Source organism: Pan troglodytes, chromosome 17 (assembly GCF_028858775.2).
Source record: "Pan troglodytes isolate AG18354 chromosome 17, NHGRI_mPanTro3-v2.0_pri, whole genome shotgun sequence".
Taxonomy (NCBI): domain Eukaryota; kingdom Metazoa; phylum Chordata; class Mammalia; order Primates; family Hominidae; genus Pan; species Pan troglodytes.
This window is the reverse complement of record NC_072415.2, coordinates 24,317,022-24,338,394: the sequence shown is the minus strand read 5'-3', so window position 1 is coordinate 24,338,394 and position 21,373 is coordinate 24,317,022. Positions and strand designations below refer to the sequence as shown.

The 21,373-nt window shown below is 41.2% G+C and overlaps 1 protein-coding gene across 3 annotated transcripts in view; it reads left to right on the top strand.

Annotated features, from left to right (window-relative positions):
- LOC101059842 (putative uncharacterized protein encoded by LINC01387) overlaps positions 1–21,373 on the top strand; it is an 80,219-nt gene that overhangs the window by 45,862 nt on the left and 12,984 nt on the right. Inside the window, exons 1-4 of one of the 3 annotated variants that reach the window (XM_063795962.1) lie at positions 218–1,153; positions 1,325–1,416; positions 9,264–9,432; positions 18,695–18,809. In XM_063795962.1, the coding sequence (XP_063652032.1) occupies positions 1,387–1,416; positions 9,264–9,432; positions 18,695–18,809 (314 nt within the window). In that variant the 5' untranslated portion in view covers positions 218–1,153; positions 1,325–1,386. Of the gene's footprint in view, positions 1–217; positions 1,154–1,296; positions 1,417–9,263; positions 9,433–11,271; positions 13,931–18,694; positions 18,810–21,373 lie in introns of those variants that run through there. The other 2 variants (XR_010152031.1, XM_003953253.6) reach the window with 2 other exon arrangements.

Genomic DNA, 21,373 nt, shown 5'->3' with positions numbered 1-21,373 from the left:
CGGGACAGAAATAAGCGTAAACCTAGCCTCTGATTCTGAACACTAGCTAAGGCTCCCGACAGTTGACGAGATTGATGATTTTCAGCTGGTATGTCTCTGTAACTGAGGAGGCCATAGCTTTGATGTATTGGTCAGATCAATTTGGCTTAAGTGCCCCAGTAAATGAATGCAAATGACTTAAGGAAATTTCTAACTCAAAGGCGAGCCACTAATCCACGTCTTTCAGACCAGAAGCCGAATCATCCAAAGTGGGTGCAGTATGTGGAGAAAGGGGTGCTTGTCTCCTCCGTTTTCTCCTTAGGAAGACTTCACTGTTGGAGACCTTTCTTCTGAGTGCTGCTCTGGGGTGCTTTTCAAAATCCATGCGTCTCATGAATTATGCTGCCAGATCTAGGAGGAGCCAGTCCTCTTTGGAACTAGGTGAACTGGGCTAATCAGAAACAGGCCCATCTCATCCGCCAGCCAGTTTGCTCCAGGGCCAGAGGAAAGCCGGGGCCTCTGGCTCCCACATCCCATGTGGCAACCAACCATCAGGTTATGCTTGGCTTTGCAACGATCAGGAAAGGCCTCACGTCTGCCTAACTGCAAAACAATTTGGTTGGCTTATAAATTGCTGCCTCTATCATGTGCTTCTGAATTAAAAGGAACGGATGGTTTTTAAAGGTTTATCTGTTTCATTATTAATGCGGAATGACCTCCTGCTGACAAATTTCGATTTTCACACGGTTTCTTTGCTGATGCAGTATCTCTGCCACCCATGCTCTAGGGCAGCGTGGAGCCACTTCAGAGCGTGCCTTTTGTGACCCGGCGCCCAGCAGGGTGTTCTTTTCTGAGTGCAAAGAGAGAATCCACTGACCTCATTTGCTTCCATCCTGTGAACCTCTCAGTGGGTTTCAGAACACCCGGGTCTGAACAGAGAAGCTTCAGAATACTTTGTCCGACTAGAGAACTTCTTTATGGTGGGAGGAAAAAATGTTGCCAGTCCCACTTCCCAGACACCTGGAATTCATGAAGTCTGAGGACTTCTTTCATTTTACTTTCAACTAAAAGCTCTAGCACGAAACAGCAAAGGCTCACAGAACTAAAGATCAGGAGGTGGCCCTGTGAGAGGGTATTCGGCCTGGATCCCTGGTGAAACTCCATCATTGAGCAGGTCTGTGATCGCCCTTGTGGTCTGCTTTCTGTAGATAATACTCATAGACTATGCTGCATAAATTCTCAGATTATTCAAAGATGAACAAACAGTTCAAATGGGCAGTTTTATGTGTTTCACTCTCAACCCTTTCCTTTTTTCAGTATGTCTCCCTCCTTTTTTCCTCTCAAGCATATCTACTTCAGAAAGCGTGGAAAGAAAAGAGCCTGGTGGGAAAAGTCTATCAAGTGATAATGACGTGCCCTTATGGAAAAAATTCTGGGGTAAGCAGAATTGGGGTTTTACTCTTAAGCTAACATGAGATGAGATTACTCTATCCTAACAAGATTTAAGCATCTTGTTTTTCTAAATGTTCAGTCATTTGTGTTAAAACAGAGGAAAATATGACATCTAACCTTTTTTTCCTGAGAAAATAATCACTGTCCTCCATGCTTTGCCAACAACAATCCTTTTCCCCCCCATTTATTGTAAGAGCTACAGTATCTGCAGTTTGGCAGAATCACCACCCTCTCTGGGGTGTTTGATTTCGCCTTTCGTATTTGAGCTCTTGGTGTGTGCGTGCATGTGTATGTGGGTGTGTATGTGTGTGGGTATGAATGTGGGTGCATGTCTGTGTGTATGTGTGTGCTGTCTGTGTATTTGTATTGAGGTGAGGACACTCTCTGAGATGTAAGAAAGCACTACAACTGTTTATAGGGAATGAGTTCTTTATTTTTATTCCCCAAGACGTTTTATAATCTTGTGTTTTTCAAGTTTGCATTAAAGAATAAACAACCTTCCATTTTGTAAGTTTTTTTAGATGTGTTCATTAGAAAGATCAGATCTTTTAGTACTTGCCATTAACCAGTTTTCTCTTAAGTTAATCATCCACATATAACTCTCCAAAGAATAGATTTACTTTAGTTGTGATTTTTCCAAAGTCTGTTTTTGCTTTGTCTGTTAAAAACAAACAGAAAAAAAAGGAAGGAGGAGATGAGAGAGAATCCTGCCCTTTTAGCATATAGAGTTCTGAAATAAAAGACTGAGTTGTACAGAAAAGCCGCCAACACCATCATTTGTTTTCTGTGGTTTCTGATGATTCTTTGTGGAGCAGTTTTCAAATGGAACATTTTCTTGCTATCACAGGAAAACAGCACACTCCAGGGTGGATTCTGATTGCTGTAGCTAAAATCTCTATCTCCTATTTCCAGAAGCAGAAACACAAATGAGGTCTGATGGTTGAAAACTTAATGAAAGAAAAAAATAGAACATTTATGCATAGAAATAAACACATACACACAAAGGAATACAGGAAAAACTGGGAAATCTGAATAAGATCAGTGGATTATATTAGTGTCAATTTCCTGGCTCTGATATTGTACTACAGTTTTACAAGATGTTATCACTGGGAGAAACTAGGTTAAAAAGTACATGAGATACCTCTGTATTATTTATTATAATTGCATGTGAATCTACAATTATCTCAAAATAAAAAAAAAATTTTTTAAATTTGGAAAAGTAACAAAAGGAAAACTAAATAGTACCTTAAAAATAAAAAATATTTAACATTTGTATTTTGAAAATAATTAGAAGCACTTGAAAGAGATTGTGGCTTTTTTGTTCATTCTTTTATAAATTACTGGTAACTTATCATAGTACCTAAAACACGAAAGGAAACAGGTATAGTATGCTTCAGTTTGTAAGTTCAGAGGGTATTTTTGGTGGATTAAACCAATAACCTAAATTATCATGAGAATTATGAAGCCAAGTTTTTATGTACTTTCTGATAATTTAGGTTGAAGACACATTATACTCTGACTGGCAACATCTAGGTAGAATTAAAACTTTATAACTTTGGTTAGCAAAAACGATGGAATTAGATAAATCCATTATCCTTTATGACTATAATAAAGACCTTCGCCAAAACAAAGAATATGAGTATATTTGCTTTTCAGGGATGGGAAAAAGAGGATTCTAGGAATAACCATTAATATTCGGAATGAAATGTGGGTTGAGATGAAAAGATAATACTTACCCCTTTAACAAACCATGTAGTCTATTACAGTGGATGAAGAGGTTTAAAAAAGCAAAATCTCTATCATCTATTTATCTATTAACTCTTTTTTTTTTTGAGACAGAGTTTCGCTCTTGTTGCCCAGGCTGGAATGCAGTGGTGCAATCTTGGCTCACTGCAACCTCTGCCTCCCAGGTTCAAGCAATTCTTCTGCCTCAGCCTCCCAAGTAGCTGGGATTACAGGCACTAGCCACCATGCCTGGCTATTTTTTTTTAGTAGAGACGGTGTTTCACCATGTTGACCAGGCTGGTCTCAAACCCCTGACCTCAGGTGATCCGCCCGCCTTGACCTTCCAAAGTGCTGGGATTACAGGCATAAGCCACCACGCCCAGCCTGCTTTAGATATTTTCTGATATACGTTTATGTCATTATAAAACTGAGAGACAGAGTATTTGTAGCAAAAATTTTAGAGACCAGACTTCACAGAAAAGGAATAACTAAATCCCTTCTGAAAGATATCTTACTACCTAACCACCTGTCAAAGCCTGTGAGATTTACTATATCCCTGCTACAACACAACAAAGCTCTACAGACAACTTGAACTCGAGATTTCGTTTTGATATGTGATTTTGTCATGTTTGGAGAAAGTGATGATGTTGAAAGAAAAGTGTCTCCTCTTTAAAATACGTTCCTTAAGCGACTGCCTTGGAGCGGGAGATTAGGTCTCATTTCCATTCAATTCAAATTGGGCTTAAAATGTAATTCCAGGCCCTGGCAGCTACCACAGGATAATATGCTCCCTCAGTGAGAAAAAACTTGGCACTTAAAACTGATGAGTAGGCCGGGTGTGGTGACTTACGCTTGTAAATCCTAGCATTTTGGGAGACCGAAGCTGGAGGATTACCTGAGGCCAGGAGTTCAAGATGAGCCTGAGAAACATAGCCAGACTCTGTCTCTACAAAAAATTTTAAAATTAGCTGGGTGTGGTGGCACATGCCTGTAGTCCCAGCTACTCAGGAGGCTGAGGTGGGAGGACTGCTTGAGCCCAGGAGTTTGAGGCTGCAGTGAGCCATGACTGTGCAACTGCATTCTAGCCTGGGCAACGGAGTGAGACCCTGTCAAAAAAAAAAAAAAAAAAAACCAGAGATCTTTGTGTTTCTTCTTTGCAAGAGTAGGATTAGCTCAGGCCGCTGTGGTGGGGCTGAGCCCACAGATAAGGATTATGTCAGCTTGGCTTCTAAGTTTGAGGAGTTAAAAGGAGATTGAGCAAGAGATTTACCGCTGGCTGCCAGAGGAACACTTCAGGTCACCGAGGCTTATGGAACTACTCGAGTCACAGTATGTGAAACGCAAACAGCTGTCTGCCTTACTGAGGCCAAACCTGAGTGAAAACGCATGGTTGTGGAGTGCAGGGGCAGGAACTTAAACACACACGCAAGGTGAAGGAGGGCCTGCAGAGAGTCTTATGAGCGGTCAGCCACTTCTCTGTTAGCTAAAACCTTCAAACACCTTTTTTCCTATTTCTGTTACTGCTTGGGGAAAATAACCAGGCAGTTGGTCTGTGTCCAGTCTACTGTAATAACAGGATTACCATTTACTCGGCACCTGATTACCACATGCCAGCCATTTCATGTGGCTTATCTCGGTGTATGATTACACTACCCATAGGCCATAGGTACTATTACTATTTCCATTTCACAGATGAGTAAGCTAAGGCTTACAGAGGTTAAGGAACTTGCCTCAAGTCACATTCCTAGGAGTAATAGAACCAGTACTGAAATTCGAGCAGCTGGCCTTAGGGCATGCGCTCACTAAACTCACTACGGTGTACAGCTCTCTCTCTCTCTGTGGCAGCTGATGAGGCGGAAGCTGCTGGTGGAAATTCTTCATGGGTCTCTTGTGTTTCTAAATATCTCCATTTTGCTAAAAGAGGCACTAGCCGTCTATGTTCCGGGCTATATCTTCAAGAATGCTTATATAGCAAATAGTCTTGGAAGATAGAGATGGCACTGTCTCTGAAGCAAAGGGCAGGCATGCTTAGTGCCTAGTTTAAAAAGTCCGAGTTCCCTACCTTCAAGTTTCCTCTACCACATCATGACTGCTGTGTCTGCACGTGTCTTCTGGCCCTCTTTGCATTGTCCTGTGGGAACTGGGGAGTGGGGAACCAACAGAAGTGCAGAAGTCCCAGCTACTGTATAGCTGTGAAAAATAAACCATCCTTTTGTCTCTCTCCCAGTAGTCTCATGTCTTCTACCAGCCTCCCTGGGATGTGGCCTGCTAACTTAGTTTGCATTTGTTCTATTTCATGACAGTAGGAGGGGCTAGATTAGAAAAGGGGCTAAAATAGGCCAAGCGTGGTTGCTTACACCTGTAATACCAGCACTTTGGGAGGCCGAGGTGGGCGGATCACTTGAGGTCAGGAGTTTGAGACCAGCCTGGCCAACGTGGTGAAACCCTGTCTCTACTGAAAAATGCAAATATTAGCCCGGCATGGTGGTGCGCACTTGGAATCCCAGCTATTTGGGAGGCTGAGGCAGGAGTATCACTTGAACCCAGAAGGCAGAGGCTGCAGGGAGCCAAGATGGCACCACTGCACGCCAGCCTGGGCAACAGAGTGAGACTCTGTCTCAAAAAAAAAAAAAGTGGCTAAAATAGCTGATGGACTTTATGGAGACAATCTCGTGGTTCCCAGAAGGAAGGCAGAGAAGGATTTAATGCAGAGCAGTGAATCCCCTGGGCTTATGAACCAAACCACTTGTCTACCCAGTTTGTTTTCCTTTGAATGTTAGAGTGGATACTGGGGTGCTCCATCCAGATGTTACCTTCACAGCTGGGACACTCATTTCCCAGCTGCTGGAAGCATTGGCAGTCAGAGATTCTCATCTGAGTCCTTCTCCGTGAATTATCTTAGGCTACCTTGCCCAAGGATGGCCTCCTTCTACGAGTCTGCAGCTGTGGGTGGGTTGGGGGAAGTGAGGGAGTGCAGAATTTTCTGCCCTTGCTTCAAAGCAGGACAGCTCTGATGTTAGCTCCAGAGCTTCCTTTGGGAGAGGTTCAGTTTTCTGCCTTGTTTTGTGTGCGTCTGTGCAGACATCACAGTTCAGATCCTTCCTCTGCTAAAATTACTCCCTTCACTCACAGCACTGACTTAGAGGGGCCTCCGAAAGAAATTTCCAGTGTGTAATCTCAGTGCACAAATCTTAGAGAGTGTTTCCCAGGGAAGTGACCAAATACAGTTCTCTTATAAATCATGATATGCAACAAAAGGTCATATGAAAAAAGTGCTTCCCAAGATTTTGTGTGCTTTTAGTCACCATTTTTTGGTATCCATAGGCTTAAATACGCCATTCAAATATTACCTATAAGCTTGACAAAATAATATAGTTACCTCAAATTCTGATAGTTACATTAAAGAAATTACGTTTTTTAAGCACTAAAATTTTGATAATTTTGTAGTATATTCACCGAATTGCTTTTTCTAACACACTATTATACTAGTAAGTAAAAAGTAATAGAAAAATCTTTAACTTATTATAAAATGCCCTGATGGAAATTTTGGTACAATTGAATTTCTGTTTTCACTTGAGATACAGATACTTTGAATGTTTCATAGATTGTGTAAATGGAACAGTGGGAAACAAGTCACACCATTTAATGTGTCCAGGAAAAATAGAATAACCTCCTTTCCTACAGAGGGAGGCAAAAAGACCGTAAGATTTGTTGGAATGGAAAATTTGGAGCTTTGCACAACCTCTGAAGTATAGATTTGGAGGGGAAAAGCGGTAATGAATACACTGAAACAACTTCCTCACTTTGGAATTAACAAGAATAGACCAGTAAGAGCAAGGATAAGATACAGGGCCAGTAGGTCAGTACCAGGCTGATGTGATGTCAGTAACGTTAAGGAACCCAACCTTTTGTTAAATGATGTCATCAGCTTTTTTTTTTTTTTTTTGAGACAGAGTCTCACTCTATTGCCCAGGCTGGAGTGCAGTGCTACGATCTGGGATCACTGCAAATTCCACCTCCCAGGTTCAAGGGATTTTCATGCCTCAGCCTCCCAAGCAGCTGTGATTACAGGCGTGCGCCACCACGCCCGGCTAATTTTTGCATTTTTACTAGAGACGGGGTTTCACCATGTTGGCCAGGGTGGTCTCAAACTCCTGACTTCAAGTGATCCACCAGCCTTGGCCTCCCAAAGTGCTAGGATAGCATAGTTATTGGTTGTTTCTGATTGGAAACTAAGTGTGGAAATAAGACCTCTCCAGCTCCTGCAGTTATAAGCTTTGTCCCATTTGATAAACAAATCAGACTTTTTTTATGCTGGGAGTAGTTTAATTTTCAACCTCTGCTGCAGGGGAGACTATTCCTTCATTATATTAAGGTAAAAGCAGCACTAAGATATTTTAAAGTTTTATTTTTTAAAAGAAAGTTTTACATGAAACATGAACATTTCTCATGAATAAATGCATTATATTTACAAGTTTCATTCTTATCATGCAACAAGTTGAACCAGTTACTTTTAATCAAAATAATGTTATGCAAGATTTAATAGTCCAATACTCAACTCAGTTATGTAAACAAACAAGACAAGCTAAATCCTTTGTAGTCTGCTAGACATTTTGCTTGGTTAGAATGGATCTCCCACATAAGACACAATCTTTAAATTGAAAAAGGAAGTCCTAGCGATAGCAAATATACAAACAAAAAGGAGTGTTAGTTTAAATCCTTATTTAGCTTATCTGAAGTTGCATACAATAAACAGAGTTTCATTGTGTTCCAAACAACTCATATATTGCTTCATAAACCTGGTATCTTATTATTCAAGACTTCAGAACAAAAATGAGGTAACAGATTGAGCAAGTTTCTGTTTCATCCATAGAGATATTTAAGGTGACACTACAAAGAAATTTTGGGCTGGGCATGGTGGCTCACACCTGCAATCCCCACACTTTGGGAAGCCGAGGCGGGATGTCGCTTGAGGCAAGGAGTTTGAGATCAGCCTGGCCAACATGGTGAAAATCTCTCTCTACTAAAAATACAAAAATTAGCCATGTGTGGTGGCATGATCCTGTAATCCCAGCTACTTTGGAGGCTGAGGCATGAGAATCACTTGAACCCAGGAGACAAAAGTTGCAGTGAGCTGAGATCACTCCACTGCATTCCATCCTGGGTGACAGAGCAAGACCCTGTCTCAAAAAAAAAGAGAAAGGAATTTTGTTCTACAAGGGTGACGTTACAAAGAATACATAATTGTAAGGGAAACATCTTCCCCATGGGTATGAATAGTTTTTAAATTTTTGGAATTAGAGATATACAGATTCTTTTAAAATTGTTATCTAAAATCATTATTGCTCAATAATTTTCTAGCAGGTGAAACAGACACAAAGTTTAACCAGTTGAAATCTGGGTGGTAAAAATGCAGACGAGGGGTTATCTGAAGATCAGCATTCAACTCAAAGGCAGTCCAGTCCAGTGCTTTTTGTGTGTGTTTGTGTGTGAGTATGCATGCATGTGGGTAAATGATCAAAGACTCTTAATGAGACCTAAGATTTCGAAGTTCTCCTAAGCAAGCAAATGTACATGAAGTACCTAATGCAATGGCTGGAATATGAAAAGACCTCAAAATGTATGTCAGTCTATGACTCTGCATGGATGGAAATATTGCCTGTCTGTCTGGATACCTCAGATAGATTTACTCAAGTCAGGCTTGCATTGCAGCTACAGAAAATTCCAAGCAGTTTTTTGATACCTACCTGATTGCTCTTCTAGTCAACACCCCTTACTGACAAATACTTCAGAAGCCACTCTTTCTGGCAGTTCTGGGCTATGCTCAGGGATCACTTGGGGGTCTTAAAAGCTGGGCAGAATCACCCCAAAGCTAAACAATTGAAAACAATGTAGGAAAACACAGAGGAGAATGAGTATGGGCTTCTTCCACGTGGGCGAAACAAGACAGTCAAGACAGTCATGAATCAAATTTTAAAATCAAGTCTACCAGATTTTGATGTCTTTATGACACATTCTATTACTGAACTTTGGAAAAGAATATCTTGAGTCGTGTGAATAAGCCTAGTACTTGCATTTTGAATGGGTCCTTCCTTTGGTGTTTACAGTTCAGAAACAATAGAGATACCAAACAAGATAAGACTAAGCCACAGAGATATCTGAAAAGCTGCCATCAATCAAAGCTCTTTGTGAAGCTGGTTAGTGCAGGTTCCATTGTTCTAAGGAGCAGGCAAAAGGAACAAATAAAATCCAGCTGTTTCTTCATTCTTGCACCAGGTGAGTCCCAGTATCAATACTTCATTCATTGTGGATTAAGGGGAAAGTGGCCTTCATTTCCTTTCTCATTCCATTTTGAAACCTCAGATTTCTTTCTTTCTGCCAGTGATACCCAGTTGTTGAGTCATAGCCACCTGGGCTCTAGTTCTGGCATTGCTTGCAATGTCATCATGAGAACCTGATAGATGGTGTTAATAGCAGAGTTTAGACTTACTGATCAAGAAAAAAATACTTTTAGATTGCTTACCTTTGGAGGGTTTTGCTGTGTTTAAAGAAAGTCAGTTTTTGACACTCAAATTTAATTGACTGTCCTATATAGCAGTCATTTCACATGATAATTTTTTTCACAAAATAAAGGAATTTAGTGCGCTAAAAGTTTCCTGAATGGTGGGATGTTGATAAAAGTAAAGTTGTGAATTGGGGGGGTCACGTGAACCAGGATTTAATTGCATTTGTGCCACTTGGTGTTAGACCCTTTCTCTACTCATATTAACTCTACCTCTGTTGTTCATAGTTTCCGTACTCGCAAATTAACATAACTGTGTGATTTTTGTGAACTCTAGAAAAACATCTTGTGGGATGGATTTCTAGATTTAGAAATGCTTTTAGCATTTATTAACACCCATAACCTAGGAAATGAAAGTAATAAGAATAATATTTTGGTAAGACAGAAAATCTGTTTTCATTTCTCCTTTTTAATATTTGTAATTGGTTGGGGCAGAAAGTTCTTTTGTGTTCTTGTGTGGGCATGTATATGCTAATGAATTTGAGATGAGGAGCCACTGTCTTTAAGAAAACTCTCCCTTGTGATGTTTTGCATACATGTATATTCTCTTTCACTCTAGATTCAACTTTGAATAAACACCATGCTCTCAGCCAAGGAAGAGTAAATCTAGCATTAGTCATGACTGTCTTGTTTCGCCCACGTGGAAGAATCTCACATCCATTCGTCTCCGTGTTTCCCTGTATTGTTGTTGATCTTTTAGCTTTGAGAGATTCTTCCCAGCTTCTAGAACTCCCAAGTGATCCCTGAGCATAGTCCAGAACTACCAGAAAGAGTATTTCTCCAACAAGTTTCCAAAGTATTTGTTGGTATGGGGTGTTGACTACAAGAGCAATCAATAACTCTGCTTGGAGTTTTCTATAGCTGTAATGCAAGCCTGACTAATAAATCCAACCAAGGCACCCAGACAGACAGGCAATATTTTCATCCATGTGTTGAGGCCTTTGCATATTCTGGACAATGTGGGTTAGGCACTTCACGTACCTTTCTTTGCTTAGTCTTCATAACAGCTGGGTGAATCAGGTAATAATAGTATAGTCTCCACTTTGTTGAGAGTTTAGGTAACTTGCTCAAGACCACTCAAACATTTGCCCCTGGTTCCAAATGCTGCAGTCTTAACTACTTAAAACATTGTTGGTCGGACATGGTGGCTCATGCCTGTAATCCCAGTATTTGGGGAGGCTGAGGTGGGTGGATCACCTGAGGTCAGGAGTTCGAGACCAACCTGGCCAACAGGGTGAAACCCCATTTCTACTAAAAAGACAAAAATTAGCTGGACGTGGTGGTGCACACCTGTAATCCCGGCTGCTCGGGAGACTGAGGTGGGAGAATTGCTTGAACCCAGGAGGCAGAGTTTGCAGTGAGCCAAGATCGTGCCACTGCACTCCAGGCTGGATGACAGAACGAGACTCCATCTCAAAAAAAAAAAAAAAATTTGTAGTCTGTACTGACAGCCCAATGCCCTGATAGATGATTAATTAAGAGTATTTTAACCCCTTTTACCTAAGAAGGAAGATCTGAATTCTTCTGACATGCCTATGTCATGTATTTTCCAGATAAAACCCTCCAAAACCCCGCAAGGTGAAGCTCATGTCATCCAAAACCAAGGCATGAGCCAGAGCCTAAATAGAGGAAAGAAAATAGAAGAGAGAATTCTAGCGACATGTCTGGTCATCATTCCAAGCAACCTGGCTGAACTTTTGCATCGACAAACAATTTTTTCTTGAGCATTTTTAAATTTACAAGCTGGTTTTCAACAAAGCTTTTCAAAAAGAAGTCTTTATGATGGTAAATCTTTAAAAGAAATGTGTTTTAGACCAAGAAAGGCAAACCTTTCATGTCCTGTTTAGTCTCTAGCATGCTTGTTTGCAAAACACAAGCTCCAGTCTGCATGTTTCTGCAGTCAACTGTCTGTCTTAGAAAATATCTCAAAATCAATCTGTCCCCGTGTTTGCTTATGATTCTGCGGTAATCCTCTGTTTATAGTCACAAGTTGTCAGGAGAACATCATGTAAGGCATGGTATGAAGACTTAAGAAATCTTGAAATCAGAAACTTCAATTTTCTTTCTCTTGAAGTGTTTCTAAGGGATGAAAAATGAGAAAGGAAATTAGCATCTACTGTTACCTCATTTAATTCCTTCAACCATCTTCAGGGTATTATTGTCTCCAAAAAGAAACCAAGGTTCAGAGAAGAGGACTCACTTGCCCTGTGACCTATGACCAGGGGTCCCACGTTGGGACCCAGAATTCTGACTCGAACCCAGTGCTGGCTCCCCTATGTCCCAGGGATGGGCAGGATAAGATGTTCTTTAAAACTTTGTTTGTTGGGCACCTCAAAAAACCCTTATGAATTATTGCTTAAGTTATTTTGGCATAATAATGTCACTAAGTCCATGAAAATTAAACTTTTAGAATCTCTGTTATATGGCTAGATCAATACTAAACTACCCCTTTTTTTCCAAGTCCCTGGAAAAAGTGAAATTATAAGTTTTGACTACATGGGAGAGCTTTGGTGCCTCATACACTTGCATTAAATGCAGTATCCTTGAAAATAATAGAATATGTATTTGTGAGAGTAAAAATTTATACATGCAGCAGTCCATAAGAGAATTAGATCCAGAAACTACAACTTGAAAGAGTTCTAAACTCTTAGAACAAATTGATTTAAATTTGAATAGTACTGAATATGAATTGATGGAAAGTGAATATTTAGAACCCCCTTTTGTGAATTTCAGTAAGCTGACATTTGTTAGCTCCTGACGCAGTAGCTTTTCTGAGTCAAGAACTGAAGGTACCTTGAATTACCTGACAGATAATCATACAGAGATGTGAAGTCAAATGTCATATTCCATTAAGCCTAATCTGCAGTTGCAGGAAGGGTGGACAATCTTGCCTAAACATTTGACAGATTTGGAATGTCTCTTGCCATAGACATTTAGCATGAACCAGCTTCATTGTCCTAGTATCTGTCACACAGAAATGGTCCCTTGCTCGGCTTCTAATGGATTTGCTGCAAAGGCTGTGAGGAATGAGTCACACTCAGGGACACGATGACACAGGAACAGCTTCTACAACACAATCCTCTGCAATAGAGAAAGCTGTGCCTCTCCCCAGGGACCTGCCTATAAAGTTGGTCTTCTTTCCACTAAGGAGGCATTCCTGAGAGCCCCCCATAAATTAAGGAGAACTTCTCTAGGTAGCTACTAAAAAATAAGGCCAACAAACTAAATCCTTGGGATATGAAATATTAATGTGATGGGAATTACCTTAATAGGAAACAATTGAGTATACACTGTATTACATAAGTGAGGCTTAAAAAAAAATAACATTGAGTTCCGGGCATTTTTTTTCTTCCTTGGAAAATGCCTTGAAATCTTTTCCATCAACACAGTCTAACAGTACAGGTTATGGGTGACATATAGTTTCAAGGCAAATTGCAACTTAGTTGGTCAAACTCTTTCAGTAGGAAAAAAAAATGACAATTTGAAAGAGTTCTGGAAGGGCTAACACTAAACAGTTCCATCTTGACCTCAAACCAACGCAATCTGCAAACAAGTCAATATGTGAACCCAAAGGAAGAATTCTGCCCCAGCCTAAGAAAGGGACAACTTTTCCTTCTCTGGAATTGAAATGTTCCATGAAATTAAATCATTGATTAAAAGCTGGGGAGGCAAAGACTGTTGAAATGTCAGTTAAGATACTTTAGGCTGCAAATCTGATTCACCATTGCTTAAACGATAAGAAATGGTATCTGCACAGCTGGAAGTCCAGGATGGGATGGCTTCAAGTTTGGCTCTATCCAGGGACTGTCTCTCAATTTTCTGTTTAGTGGGTGTTGTCCTAGGCTGGCTTCACTCAAGGGGATAAAAGTAAGTATGGTCCTCCCAGGCCTTATATCCATCTACACAACATCCTGGGGAAGAGGTTTCTGGAACCTCTAGTACTAATCCATATACCATGGGAATAACAGGTACTGATTGGCTTCAACCTGAATTCCTTAAATTAATTTTGTGAAAAGGAGGCTGGGATGACCTTGATTGAGTTAAAATAGTCAGGGCTCCACCTGTGGAGTGGAGGATGAGATCAGTTTCCTACAATCCACATCCTACACAATGGGTGAGGGATGGAAGGAATGCTGGAGACTACCACATGCCCCCCGATATTCATGAAATCTTGGTCTTTTGTGTTTCACAATAAACTCTTAAGAACATTGTGAGTATTTTATGGATGTGAAGGTTTTTCAGAGGAATTTATTGTAGGGAAAACAAAAAGATCAATGAGTTTAAGCTTTTAGGCTTAAACTCTCTCTGCTCCCCTGCATTACACTTTTATTCTTATGCTGTGACAGCAGACCCTCCTCCCCTATTGGCCACCCCCTGTGCCCCTGCTAGTCCTCTGGGCCCTCTGTCATTCCCACTGTGGCCACTGTTGAAGTGACTGGCTTCCTACAGGCACTGACCAGCTTTGAGCAGGTGGCACCTGCCGGCCCCTTGCTGCAGGCCACTCCCTGTGCATCTGGCTTCCTGCCGTAGGGTTCACTATGGATGCCTAAGGAAACCTGCCAGGCAGTGTAGGAAAGTTCACACCTACAGGACCATGCACCCCATGTCCTTCAGCACATCTCAAGAAGATCCTCAGAAAGTGCAAGGGTCGAGCCCCAGAGGCATCTTGTATCAACTTCCCTTCCTTTCTTCTTCCACTCTCTCTGCCCCTCATGCCAATCCCTCCTTTACCAAATAAGTGCCTTCCTTCAGGGTTGGAATCAGGCTGTGCTTTCAGGGATGCTCTGGACAGCATTAACTCTTAGGTGACATTTGTGTAGCATACGTCTACGGAGAATGTAAATGTTACCTTGCAAACACATACATGAGCCCCCAAACTTCTGAAGACTAAAGCAAATTCAAGTCTTGAATTCTGTGCAAAAAGCCAGATTCGCTATTCATTAGAGTGTCCTATGTAACACCTTTCTCTCTCCACATCCCATCATCTTTCTCCCTAGACAGTAGCTGTCTCGCCATTTTTATCGTGTCTGGCCCACGAGTTACCTATGTATGTGCATTCTCAGAGAGTTAAAGTGTCTCAAAAGATGGTTAAAATGAAGGTAGAGGCCGGATACAGTGGCTCATGTCTGTAATCTTGGCACTCTGGGAAGCCGAGGAGGGCAGGTCACTTGAGGTCAGGAGTTTGAGACCAGCCTGGTCAACGTGGTGAAACCCCATCTCTACTAAAAATACAAAAATTAGCCGGGCATGGTGGCGGGTGCCTGTAATCCCAGCTGGGTTGAGGCAGGAGAATCTCTTGAACCCAGAAGGCAGAGGTTGCAGTGAGCCAAGACTGCGCCATTGCACTCCAGCCTGGGTAACAAGAGCAAAAGTTATCTCAATAAATGAATAAATAAATAAAGTGAAGGTAGAGATGAAGCTACACTGGAGGAACAAACAAAGTGAAGGAATTGGAGAGAAAAGCTCATGCCAGGGATGACCCATGTGAAAAGAGACGACAGCTGGAAGGCTCACATGGTTACACCCCAGACTCAGTCCTGTGCAGATTTAGCTTTCGTCACTGGCCTGCTGCCCAAGATAGGTGGTAATAACACCTGAAGGGAGGCTATGGGAATCATATAAAATAATGCATTTAAAGTGCTTATTGAGCAGACACTGTATAAATAGTTATTTTGAGACAAGAATTTTGCTCTTGTTTCCCAGGCTGGAGTGCAATGGTGTGATCTCGGCTCACTACAACCTTCGCTTCCCGGGTTTAACTGATTCTCCTGCCTCAGTCTCCCAAGTAGCTGGGACTACAGGCTTCTGCCACCACGCCTGGCTAATTTTGTAATTTTAGTAGAAACAGGGTTTCCCCATGTTGGCCAGGCTGGTCTCGAACTCCTGACCTCAGGTGATTTGCCCATCTCGGCCTCCCAAAGTGCTGGGATTACAGGCGTGAGCCACCGCGCCTAGCCTATATTTGGTTGTTTTCTTAGTTAGGTCTCTCTTGCTCCCCAAAGAGTTTAAAGCATCTCTCCTTTAGAATCTCTCAGCAATCTTACACTCCAGGTTGATATTATTGCATGTGAAGCTGGACAAATTGAACCTCAGCTGGAGCTTTAGGTGCAGCAAGCTAATTTTTACTTCCTTTATTTAAGAAAATTTAAGGAAAGTACAAGCCACTGAGCAAATGCTTAGTTGCTCTTGAGCACACAGCACTGCCTGTGCGCTGGATGGTGGGGGGAAAGAGAGGGAGGGAACCAGGAGCAGAAGCAGCACTACCTGCAACCGGGAGATTTGTTCTGGTTGCTATAGACGCTATAGAGGCAATGTTCAAAGTCATTGACAGTCTCTCTAGTCTTCTCGTGACTTTCCCAAAGGTTTTAACTCAGTGACTACACACCACTGTGTGTACTACACACCAGGGTATACTACACACCAGGGAATATGAGAACACTACATACTAACCAATGCTTTCTCCCTGAGAGGCAAACATAGAAAAACCACAGTGAGACATTGGGTACCCAGAGGTATATTTTGCACACGTTTATTTCTACTGAGGGTCATTTGAGCTCCAGTTTGACCAAAAGTATTTTAGATGATCTTACATTTTATTTATTTTTTTCAGATCTTAAGCCACATAAATGTGTTCTCAATTTGAAGAGAAAAGTTATTCATTAGCTTATCTTTCAGTCAGCTTGCATGCACTTTCTGCTCAACTAATTGTCATGTTTAGTGATTGTATTTACAACATTCATAGAAATAAATGATGCATGCATTTCTTATGATGTAGTAAACTTCAGCTGAAGGCCTTCAAAATCTGAGAGACACCACTGGCAAAACCTGAGCTGTTGCAATTACAGGTCCAAGAAAGACCCATTCTATTTTATCTGTATAGTAAAAATTATAGAGAGAATTTCTATTTATTTATAATTCATTAGTGGCTATACCTTGGGATCCCTAGAAGCTACGCATTTGTTTTCAAAGCCTCTCTGGGATTTAAAAATCCCTTGAGTGAAGAAGGAATGCATCCCAGTTGTATGGAAAAGTTCCTTATCTTGGGTGGTCATTAATGGGATCAAAACAATGCCCAACGCCTGCTTTGTCAGGAAAAAAAAAAAAAAGACGGTCGTGAGCCACACAGATGACATCGAACTTCAGCATTGTTAGTCAAACCTTGATGTTTCTCACTCTTACATCTTAGTAGGAAATGTGAGTTAGTAAATACATGAAAGGAAGTAATGATTCCTTGTTGTTGTTTCTATGATTCAAACAGAAAACTACTAATATTAGTGTTTCAGATACTTTTCTCTTTTTTTTCCTTTAATAAATTACCTAGGAGTAAGCTTGAAAGAGTAAGCAAGAGGCTGTCTACAGTGTGAAGTCACCCAGCAGAATGGGAGCAGCCTTGCAGAGAGAGCAAGGCTCCTTTCAGAGGCACCTGGGTGGATAGGCTCACCCTGTTGGTGGCAGCTAGGAAAAGGGGTCACTAGTGCTTGGTGTTGTTGGATCATGTAACCTTCCTGGTCACCATCACCAGTCCTGAGCTGGAACTGTAACTTAGGGTGTCGCATAGGAGTGTAGAAACTTGAGCTTTAGGACCGGACAGGAAGACATTCCGGGAATCAAAATTGTATAAATCAAGAAGAAAAATGTTTTGGTATGACAAAGCAAAGTAATAGGTAGTACACTCTTTACAATTAAATGTCAAATGTCAACAAAATATGGAACCAACAGTAAAAACAAATGGATATACCTCAGCATATACTGTGTACTAGCTTTTTATGCTGACCTATTGCAAACTTATTTAGGCCTCTCTCCGCTGCACAGCTGTTGGTTTGTTTTGTTTTGTGATCTGATTCTTAAGCCTCTCCTCTCTCACTCTCTCTCTCTCTCTCTCCTTCTGATTGTTGAATTGTGGAAAATACTGAAACCTATCTATAGTTCTAAAATTCCAGGATAATTGCTTCTCATCTATTCATGCAGATCATCTATTCACACAACTTATTATTAACATGCACGTAGGGGAAAATGTTTCTGATTTACTACTTTTTGACATTCAACCTTCTGTTCCTCAAATAATCAAGGTAATCATTCCTTTTGAAGCATCCCCTATTCCCTTCATTCCTAAATCAATGTGTGTTTCTGTTCCCTTTCCTAGGCCAGTGCCTCTGCCTGGAAGTTCCCAGGCAGCCTGGATTCCACTCCATAGTAGTAGCATTGCAAGTTACTAATGCTCCCTAGGCCTCGGTTTCCTGGTCTTTGAAATGAGAGAACAATAACAATAATAGTAATAGCTACCTCATGAGTTACTAGATTGACAGATATATAATAGCTAATATCTACCATGTTAGGCATAGTCCTAAGTGCTGCTCATAGATTGTCTAGTTCCTTCCTCATAGCTATCTTATTTACCTCTAAATGGGATACTGTTATTATCCCATTCAACACACGGCAAAATTGACATTTAGAGAAGTGAGCTAACTTACCCAACTACACCCAGCTATTAGTAGTAAATGTGGGTCGGGTGCGGTGGCTCATGCCTGTAATCCCCACACTTTGGGAGGGTGAGGCGGGTGGATCACCTGAGGTCAGGAGTTCGAGACCAGCCTGACCAACATGGTGAAACCCTGTCTCTACTAAAAATACAAAATTAGCCAGGTGTGGCGGCAGGTGCCTGTAATCCCAGCTACTTGGGAGGCTGACGCAAGAGAATCACTTGAACCCAAGAGACAGAGGTTGCAGTGAGCCAAGATCATGCCACTGCACTCCAGGTTGGGCAACAGAGTGAGATTCTGTCTCAAAAAAAAAAAAAATTAAATGCGCAGCTGGGTATGAACTCTGGAAGTCTGCATCTCAGGTCTGCCCTAATATCAGTATATTCCTATCATGAAACTATATTCATTATATTTGTAGCAGAGTATGTGATGCACAGTACTTGCTAAGTCAATGTTTATTAATTTCTCTTTTTCATAACTTTATCATATTCCTTAGAATTCAACCCAGCCAGCAAGACGGAGGGCCTCCCAAATGCTGCGATCTGCTCCGTGCTGCTCTGCTGGGCCGTCACTGCCCCCTGTGCGTTCCTGCGGGCGAGGTCTTCTCCCAGGTAATTGCTAGTTTACTTCTCTCTCCCACTAGCCTGTAAGTCCATTGAGAACGTATTAAGAACAGCATCTCTCTCAGCTCTGCGCCCTAAATGCCTAACACATTTTAGGGATTCCACAGAAACCTGGCGAACAAACGAGAGGACATATGAATGTCTTCCTTTGATCCTTCCCCTGGAGCAAGCAGTTTTCCCCACATTTCTCCATGAAGTGAGGCTTCTTTCTGAGCATTGGCCTGCTGTCATCTCCTAGAGATCAATGATGATTTTAGAGATAATAAAGATAATAGAGATCTGGGATAGTATTTTTTTCTAACCAACTACAAACAAACTCAACATTTTACTAGCAAAGCTCTGCATGTTTTTTGTTGTTGTTAAAGAACCAAACCCTTTTAATGATTTTTAAAATAATGTTAAGGAAAACAAAATAGGTCTCTGTAAATGTTTTATCTAAAATGAATTAATTTCTGAAAGTTCACAATCTTTATCCATGCTACAATGTCATCAGGATATTTGTTTTATTGTGTGTTTTGCAGTTTCTGGTAATAAACCTCCCATGTTCTAGTGGTCTATTTTTACAATGTATCTTAGAAAAAGAGGGAGAACTGTATGTTTCTAGCAGGCAGAGTTGAATACTGTCATATTCCCTGAAATTTTTTCATTTTGTTGAAACAATTCTGAGGCACGCACCATTAGATAGATTGATTATTAGCTCAACTGTTAGTCATTTGGATGCATGACACCATTGAGCTTAGCGGGAGTTGAGATGGCCGAAAATGACTCAGAATGAATTTGGATGCAGCCAATCACAAACCAGGTCTCAAGAGCACTGTTGCCTGCTCTCAGTCTGCCAGCCTGGACCACATCACCTCAGTCATCCGTCAACTCTGGGATCACTGTCCTACTCAGTGGCCTGCAAAGTCAGCTGCCCAGATCCTAGCAGGTATGCAAGAAAGAAAATATTAGAACTTCTATTTATGGTTACTTTAATACTTTACCAAAGAACAAAATTTCAGCAAACTGAGTTTTAAAGATCAAATTGGCTTTTATCAGTGATTCATGAACTGGGCAGCATTCGGTCTACAGAATAGGCAGGCACTCTGCTGGGTGTGGCACAGCAGTCATTTTTTGTAAGGTAGTTTGAACAGAAACAAGGAAACAGCAAGTACAAAAAGCGGAATGGTTAACATCAGGTTACGTTTCTTGAATAAGTTAAAGCAGAGGGGACTCCATCATGAAATGAGTGAGTCCATTTTGGACTAGTTTGTTGGGGTCTAATGCAGGAGCTCAGTCCAAATCGATGGCTGTATTAGGCTGTTTTCTGTTGCTTATAACACAGTACCCAAAACTGGATAATTTATGTAAAAAAAGGAACTTAACTTCCTACAGTTATGGAGGCTGAGAAGTCCAAGGTCAAGAGGCCACATCTAGTGACAGTCTTCTTCCTGGTAAGGTCTGTTTGCGAAATCCCCAGGTGATGCAGGGTATCACATGACATGGAGCTGAGCATGGTGATGTGCTGGCTCAGATCTCCCTTCCCCTTCTTATAAAGCCACCACGTCTCTTCCTGTGATAACCCATTAATCCATGAATCAATTAATCCCTTCTTGAAGGAAGAGCTCTCATGATACAATCACCACTTAAATGCCCCATGTTTCTTTTTTTTTTTTTTCTTTTTTTTTTTTTTTGTAGAGATAAGGTCTTGCCACATTGCCCAGGCTAGTCTCAAACTCCTGGACTCAAGCAATCCTCCTGCCTCAGCTTCCCAAAGTGCTGAGATTATAAGCATGAACCACTGCAACTGACCCCATGTTTCAATACAACCACATTGGGGAATAAGTTTCCTACACATGAAATATAGGGGACACATTCAAACCATAGCAGTGACCTTTCATAAATTTTATTTAACAACTTTTTTTTTTTGAGATGGTTCTTGTTCTATCTCCCAGGATGGAGTGCAGTGGCATGATCTTGGCTCACTGCAACCCCTGCCTCCCAGGTTCAAGCAATTCTCCTGACTCAGCCTCCCAAGTAGCTGGGATTACAGGTGCCTGACACCACACCGGCTAATTTTTGTATTTTTTGTAGAGATGGGGTTTCACCATGTTGGCCAGGCTGGTCTCGAACTCCTGACCTCAAGTGATCCACCCACCTTGGCCTCCCAAAATGCTGGGATTACAGGCATGAGCCACCATGCCAGGCCTAACAACTTTTAAAGTTCCATTTTTGTGTATATTTTTAAATATACACAATATATTCAGAGAGTAATATATATTTATAGCTTATAAATAAATATACATGCATTAGAGATTCTCAAAACATTTCTATGAGTAGGTTGCATCCCTGATAGATGAAAAAAAGCAGATTTCAAGCCATGAAGAATGTATGAAAAGCTAGAGGTCAACCAGAGAACCCAGTGCATTTTATTGGCTAGGTGTGATGTGTGTAATTTTTTCACCACAGGCTCAGGCAGAGTGTGAGACATTTGCAAGTGGAAGAGCAGGAGATGGTGGGGCTCAAGTGACTAGGAGAGCGGGGACTGGGCACTTTGACAAGGAAGGAGACTA